This window comes from Arachis hypogaea, chromosome 11 (assembly GCF_003086295.3).
Source record: "Arachis hypogaea cultivar Tifrunner chromosome 11, arahy.Tifrunner.gnm2.J5K5, whole genome shotgun sequence".
Lineage (NCBI taxonomy): Eukaryota > Viridiplantae > Streptophyta > Magnoliopsida > Fabales > Fabaceae > Arachis > Arachis hypogaea.
In genome coordinates this window covers 62,805,087-62,813,177 of record NC_092046.1, presented here as the reverse complement: position 1 = coordinate 62,813,177, position 8,091 = coordinate 62,805,087, and the positions used below count along the sequence as shown (strand labels likewise).

Here is an 8,091-nt window from a genome sequence, read left to right as displayed (position 1 = left end):
TTTATAAGTAGCTTGATAAACCCCATTTTAGGGTTTATCTTGTATTGAATTTGGTAGATTTTATCAACTTTTCTCACATTTATTCAATGAAATAGCATGGTTTTGTAAATTCTCCCTAATTTGTGCTTAAGAGTGAAAACATGCTTTTTAGGCCCTAAAATTGATAAATTTAATTCACTTAATTCCATTCGATGCCTTGATGTGTTTGTTAAGTAATTTCAGGTTTAGAAGGCAAATATTGGGTTGAAAGAAGTGAAGAAGAAGCATGCAAAGTGGAGAATTCATGAAGAAATAAGGATTTGGTGGAAATCATGTCCACGCATACGCGTGAGTAAGAGCATCGCCAAGGGACGCGTACGCGTGACAAGCAGCACGTGACTTCATTAAAGAAAATGTGACTAGCGAATTCTGCAGCTGCCAAGGCCCAAATCTACTCATTTCTGAAGTATTTGAAGCCAAAATCAAGAATGGGCAAAGGGGAGAGCAATTAAGAGTAGAATAGTAACTCTCTCTAGAATTAGGTTAGAGTTAGGTTAGAACTTAGAACTCCCTTAGATTTAGGTTTAATTCTTGTTTTATGTTAGTTTTTCTTGCAATTTATTGTTGCTACATCCTTGCTTTCTTAGTTTTTTTTTTTTGTTATTTCCTTTATTTTATCACTTTTATGTTCATGCACTATTGTTGTATTTTGATTTTCTTTAATGTAATTTATTTTTTCATGTCCTTCTTGTTTAATTGAGTTGTTATTGTCATTTTCTTACTTTGGGTAGTTGTAAAATTTATATTTTTTGCTATTTTAACATAATTTCTTTTTATGCCTACCAAGTATTTGATAAAATACTTGGCTTAGATTTAGTGTAGCTTTTGTGCATTCTTGGCTTGGAAGAAGAAATTAGGCAATCTTGAGTCATTAATACACAATTTAGATTGGTGATTTAGAGTTGTTAGTTGATCTTGTTTCCATTTATGCTACTTATGGATTAGGATTGACTAGTCTTATTTGATTTTCTCCCGATGTTGGAGATAACGAAATAGGATTAGCTCTTGATAATTATTGTGTTATGATTAATGACTAGGATAGAAAATCTAGATTCTCAATCCTTGCCATGAATGCCTCTTTTTAGTATTTGTTATCTTTAGTTGTTGAATTACTTTATTGTCTACTTTAACTTTCTTGTCATTTAAATTTCTTGTCTTTTTATCAACCCACCTTTGTGAAACTCATAATCAATAATTGAGCATTCGATTGTAATTCTTAGGGAGAACGACCCGGGAGTAATACTCTCAGTATTTTTTATTGGGTTGAACTTGTGACAACCAAAATTAAACTTTGATTGACGGTTGTTTATCGGTCTGGATCTATACTTCAACGGAATTATTTTGTGAAAATTTTTAGACCGACGTAAACCACCCATCATGGCTCTGATACCACTTTATTGGAAAATAAAAGAACAAGGCACACACACTCATGAAGATATAAAATAAAGAGAAATGTATTGAATGTATTTGTTTTGTTGTTTTTTATAAAATGATTACATATGTATTTATACTTCTCTTTAACATCTAAATTTAACATATCCTAATAAATAAACGGTTTAAATAAAAACTAAATATAGACAACCATTTAAATAGTAATTTCTATCAATTTTTAAATTTTAATTATCAAGTTTATTTTTAACCCAACAGGAAGCACACCGAGTGAGCCGTTTCTCTATGGAAGCCAAATACAGGGGCCTTGTTGCTGCAGATTCGGAGCTTATTTGGGTGCAAAATCTCTTGTTGAGCTTGAATTCCTTCTTCGGACCCTCTAGCACTTGTAACAGTACTACTCGCTACTAATCCTATAATAATGCACAATAAAACAAAACACTTTGAGCTTGATTTATATTTTATTAGAGAAAGAGTCAACCGAAATTAATTGCATGTTCTTTACATCAATTCTATGGATGTTTTTTCTAAATTCAGAACCAGACTCAAGGTAACTCCAAAAATTATCATGAGTTTGGGAGAGGCTAATGAAATTAGAGATATCACTTGACAGACAAGTAACTGACTCTGCGTTATGGACTAACAGATTCAATTGTTAGTTTGTTAATTAATTTCAGATGAGGTTTTTGAATGTAATCTTGGTTAGGTAGGGATAGCTTCGTGTATTTGTGTTTAGCTATGCTCTTTGTTCTCTCTAGAGTGCAATATACACATAGTACTTGCATTAATTCTATCACTAATGTAATTATGCAGAATCAATTCATTCTATACCAATTCAATTCATCTTCACATCATTGTTTACATATGCTTCTTTCTCATTCTCTCATACTCACTTTAAAAGTTCAAGTGAGTTGTTGTAGTCCATCATTGAGCATCGTGATTCTTGGATACACGGCATCCACCTCTCAGCTGATACTTTACTAACAACAAAGTATATAAATAAATTTAAAAATACTATTCGTATACTAAAATCAGCTACCAATGTATTTATGTATAAAGATATATGTAGTTTTAATTTATTTCAATGTGTATTTATATTCCAACATGTATTTTATACTAGTAATTGACTTTGATAACTGATTTTAGTCTACACATAGTATAATCGAAATAAATCATTAAAAATAGTACTGGTTACTATACTTATTTGCTTTTAAATTTATTAGTTACTTAACTAATTTGTTTTTATATAATTTAACTCAAGCCTAATTCGGTACATTCTGTTTTTTAAAAAGACTATTTTTATTTTATTTGGTTTTTTACACACACATGTATATTATTTAATTTAAATGAAGTGTTCAAGACTCACCATCTTAATCATTGCATCTTTATTATACATGTCGTTGGATATAATCACGTATATTTTTTATCCTACAATTTTTAGAGAATGATAAATAAGTTAAGGATTTAACTATATTAAGGATATATTTTAATTGTATAATAATAAAATTTATTTAAGTCTTGTATGTATTTAATGCATTGAAAATTTATAAAAAAATTATATTTTAATAACTTTTAGTAAAATTTTTTTATAATATTTTAAAAATTTATTATTAGAACACATATTAAAAAATTCACAAGTTAATAGTGATTTTTATATTTATTTATAACTAATTTAAATTTCAATCTCTTTACACTTTTTGTGTAATTTTATTTTTTTACGTGATTTACAACATTAAATGCTATAGACTAATTTTTTAATTTTTAACGGATTAAGTTTGTCATCTAAAGTCTAAACTCTTCTATCAAGTAACTCAGTGTTTTCTCTTAGAAACATAATCAGTTGATGTTTGATGGTTTTTGTCAAATTAAACTTAATTAATCTTTTATTTTAGAGATTCTTTTGTCTTTGGCGTCTTTCAGCGTTGTTTTTGTTCGCCTCAGTGGTGTACTCAATTGGAAAATGAACAGAATAGAAATTAAGTGTATAATATTGATTGTTTAATGAACAACAATGAGAATAGGTGTACTCTTATTACTTGTGTAATGATGCATTACATATTACATTAAATACAATTTTCAAGTGAGGTTTACATATGCATATAGATGTAGACATAGTTATGGTATGTTACAATGTATCGAGTTCCTCGCATTACAAAAAAGATACGAGAGTTCAAGTTTTTATTGCAGCTGAGATTTGAAAAATAGAACACCTTGAAGTAATTCTAACTTCTAAGGAGTCAGGAGTTAACAAAGCATAGAGATTACAGAAATTCAAGATGTTTGAATAATTATTTTCTTCAATAACAACTTTTAAAAATACAATTAAATACCAAATTGTGAAGAATAAAAAGCAGATGTTACAAAACATTGAATGCCAACCAGGGTAGGAACCTATGGAAGATTGAAATGCATTCTCTCAGACTCTCACACTATTCTAATCCCATATAAAAATCTTCATGAAGATTGAATTGCAATGTGTACCTCATTGCTCTTTTTGAGCTTTGGACCTTGCAGGCCTCCTGGGTTTGATTACTTTACCAAGAAGAATCATTAAAATGGGAAGAATAGTTCCAATATAATACACACTTCCGAAAGCGGCAAGAGTTTCGTGCAGGTTTAGCACCTATTCAAAATTCAGAGAAACAATAGAACACTATTAAAACACCAAATTTGAATGAGTTAAAGCTGTGAAGTATAAGCGACTAAACTCTAGGGTTGGAGAGGGAGGGAGAAACTAACCAAGAAACCGACGCTAGAGTAATTTATAACGACAAGTGTATAAGCAAAATTCAAAAACACGAATGCGTTTGCCATTGATGGGGCCATCGCTTGCTGCCATCTGTAAATGGCTGTTTCAAAAGGAACACAGCATGACATGTTAAAAAACAAGAGAAAAGCATACTAGCTTATTCTAATGTATTACCTCTTGAACCAGCAATCATTAACGCCGACTGAACAAAGAAGATGATGTATCCAGGATACACCCCCTGCAATAATAAAGCCAGAATGTTATAAAGCGCAGATTCAACAATACAACTTACCAGCACAACAAAGCAGTTCTGTAAAGAAATTAAAAAAATTCCATCAAATTTTAAGGGTAACACTTTTTTGTAATACAAGGACTTAACTTGCAATGCAAGTAACTGGGAAAAAAAATCAATCAAGATGCAGTGTAAGTTTTACTCACATGCCAAATAGCACTGATGGTCTGTGTAGCAAGTAACTGAAAGAATCCGGGTTTCTTACCGCTCTGAACAAGCCGCTCATAAACATCTTGCATGAAACACAAATGATACCATAATAAGATTTTCACAATTTCAGACTCTGAATCTTGCTTGGCTTACAGGCTAAGAGAAGAAAAAAAATGAAAGATGTTCAAAATTTGCAAGTTGTAACTATGCGATCTAAGCCTAAGACCTACCTAAATCAAGTTTCATGCCAAACTTTTGAAAGATTGGCTTTGTTCTACTTGAAGAAAAAGAATGCAAAACTCAATAATAAGAAACTCACAATGACGAAGCCATGTGCTGACTTGAATATTCCACACAGTTGGAATCACAACAGAACTCTTTGCAAACTCAACACCTAAAATATCCACATTCTTCGCTCGATCCCATCTTGGCTTTGGTGGAGACGAATTCACCCAACCACTGAAACCAAGACCAGAGATGATAATAGAAGCTTCTGAAACCGACCAAATGAAATAATACTTCCAACGTGCCGTGAAGCCGGACATATATTGGTAACCAAACTTTTTCCAGAATGCCCATTCTTGGTATATAGGCTCTGTAAACCTGGACAGAGGAAAATAAGGGACTAGGTACAAATACAAGGCCATGCAAAAACCAGCTTGGATAAGGGCCCGAATGGTTGCTCCATATGGTGATGGTGATGGCCCTTTCGCTTCTTTGCTCCAAATCTGAACAATAATGGAAAAAGATTAGGACTAAAATCATCACTATCTGTTACTAATTTCTATTACTAGTAATCAAGGCCATCGGTTTTGTTTCTTGTACTATTCTTCCTTCCTCTACTATCCTCATAAGTAATTTGTTTAATTAACTCTATAGAGTTCAAATTCAAATTGTAACATAAGAAAGTTAACTAATTTCCACAATTTCATTTCTTTTCCCCAAGTTTAGGTAGTTAATTCATACTTATGTATATGTAAGTGTAAATAATTTAAAGATAATGTCCTAAATTGTTACTAAATTTGTTAGTTCTTGTTAATCAATAATTTGAATTCAAACATAATTACCCCCTTTCCTTCAGTCCAATCAAGATAGTCCTTCATTTCAAAGACAGGACCAGCAAAGTGACTCCCACAGCAGAGGCAGTAACCAATGTACTCAACCAGAGAAGGTAACTTCGTCAACCTGTATTTCCATTGGGCTTCGCGTAAACCTTCTTCCTCTTTCAACAATCCATCATTGTAATTAAACGAACAAGAGATGATCTTCAGGGTCAACACCATTAAGGCCCCTACTTAGTAGTAACACACAATAGTTAATAAACCAATCAACCAACCAACATAAATACCATAACCATATGTATATATAGGTTAGCAAAACAACGGAGTTACCACCTTCAATATCAGAAACATGGTACACCTGCAAAGCTACCATACAGTACATCAGCTATTGTATTGGTCATTGTTGAGAACTAATTGGTAGTTGTTACTTACGTAGTATAATATAAATTAATCCTAAGAAAAATAATTTTTTTTAATTAAACTATTTGATTTCCTTGTAAATGAAACAAGCAAATAAGTTTGCATTTAGCATTATAAAAAAAATAGAAAGTTGGTTATGATTACTCAAATGCAAGGCAAATACAAGAAAAAAATATTAATCATCTAACATTTTTCTATTTGTAATAATGTAGTCGATCAAACTTTACTGGATATATTTGTAAAATATTTTTACTGTACAGACAAATTAAATACATTCAGTTATACATGGCCTTCAATCACAGTAAGAAAATCGTAAACTAACAAAAATGAAAAAAGAAAAGAAAAGAAGAAATGAGCGATGAACAAGTCCTCACCAGTGTCATCGATGCCACCATCCTTCCATACATCTCCACTCATGTAATACACATGGCTACACAAACAAACAAACAAACAAACAGTCAAATCTTTTTTTTCCTTTTTGCCTCTCACTTTAAAAGCCAAAAATTGGAATGAAATGCATGAACGAAACCTTTGTCATACACTCCTTCTGTTCTGAAATATATGTCACGTGAAAATTTCGGTACGTTAATAACTATGAAAGTGCGTATAATAATAGAATGGAGAAACATTCTGGATATATATAGGTAGCGTACCAGCCAATAAGATAACCGAATCCGAGGAAGAAGGTGAGGATGCCACATCGGGGGCGAAAGAGGAGCATGGAGGAGTAACCAATCATGATCAGGACCAAGAAGTGCATGTTGGAAGACAAACCGAAGGAAATGTAAGAGAGGGAGACGCCAACGCCGGCGGAGTATAGATGCTTAGGGAGGCAGCGGGGGACGATGCGCCACAGGAAGCTGAGAGGAACGGTGGCCGCGAAGCAGAGGAGGAAGCGAAGCACGGGGACTGTGACACCGATGGAAGCGGCCATGGGTTCAAGCTCCACCTCCATGGCCATGGCTTCTGATCTCTAGCAATAATTACAATAGGTAGGGTTGGGTTGGTGATATGCGATGAAATGAGAAGATGATGACGATAACGATAATGAAGAAGGAGGAGGTCCACCTTAGATTTTGAAACACGATTTCTGAATGTGTGGGTTGGTTCTGTGGAAGAGTTTTGCTAACAAGTAGTGAATACATGTGGAAGTGTTTTATGGAAAAAAAAATAATCTTTTACTCTTATGAAAGAGTTTAATTTTTGGTGTTTGCTTAGCTACCATTACTAATTTATACGTTTGGTACATGATATAAAAAGTGAACAAATAAAAATGTCATGTAGATTATATTTATCCATATTAGCATTTATTTTTTGTTTATTTTTTAAAAATATTATATTACTATATATAAAAAAATATCTTCATTAATAGTTATAAAAAGATAAATATATCTTTTTAATTATTTTTGTTAAATGACTAAATAATCCTTTTATTATCCTTCATTGATATTGATTATTGATGATGAAAATCTTTGAAAATGAGTGATTGATTGGAAAGTGGTATAATTAAGTGTTGAATGATTAGGATATAGTGAATGAGTATTAAGCCTGAGAAGTAATGGTTTAAGATGGTTTGAAATCTGAATTTGAAAGAAGAATTGGTAGAAATGCAGAATTATGAAATTTTGGTAAAAATCAATTCTTAATCAACTTTGATAGGCCATAATTTGGTTTTTAAACCTTTAAATTTTGTGAAACTTATTTTAAATAAAAATTAGGGTTTGTTTAGTTTATGACGTTCGAAGAACAGACGGAAAATTATTTTTAACGAAAAAGTTATGCACGTTTAAAGTTTATGATTAAAAAATAAATTTTGCAGAAGTTACAGAAAATTGAGGTCCTGCATACGCACGACCCATGCATACGCATGAGGGGTGTTACAGAATTGAAAGAGTTTCGTGTGCATACCATGCGTACGCACAAAAGCCAAGTTATGCATACGCACGACCCATGTGTACGCATAAACTTGCATTACAGAATTGAATATTTTT

At 32.0% G+C, this 8,091-nt stretch overlaps 1 protein-coding gene across 1 annotated transcript; it reads right to left on the bottom strand.

Moving 5' to 3' along the window:
• Positions 1 to 3,910: 3,910 nt before the first annotated feature.
• LOC112723919 (lysophospholipid acyltransferase 1-like) lies at positions 3,911 to 7,055 on the bottom strand. The gene is made up of 8 exons (XM_025775276.1): positions 6,754 to 7,055; positions 6,475 to 6,530; positions 5,687 to 5,910; positions 4,939 to 5,347; positions 4,616 to 4,701; positions 4,352 to 4,415; positions 4,168 to 4,277; positions 3,911 to 4,051 (listed from the first exon to the last, which is right to left on the bottom strand). Exons 1-8 carry the CDS (start codon positions 7,053 to 7,055, stop codon positions 3,911 to 3,913), a joined length of 1,392 nt encoding a protein of 463 aa, XP_025631061.1.
• Between the last annotated feature and the right edge of the window lie 1,036 nt (positions 7,056 to 8,091).

Bases quoted from the DNA above. Each gene is read 5' to 3' on its own strand.
- LOC112723919 (XM_025775276.1), bottom strand. From the start codon at position 7,055: ATGGAGGTGGAGCTTGAACCCATGGCCGCTTCCATCGGTGTCACAGTC. The intron at 5,911-6,474 runs GTGAGGACTTGT...ACTACTAAGTAG, and splicing joins TGGTGGCATCGATGACACTG to GGGCCTTAATGGTGTTGACC. The intron at 4,278-4,351 runs GTAATACATTAG...CTTTTGAAACAG, and splicing joins AATGATTGCTGGTTCAAGAG to CCATTTACAGATGGCAGCAA.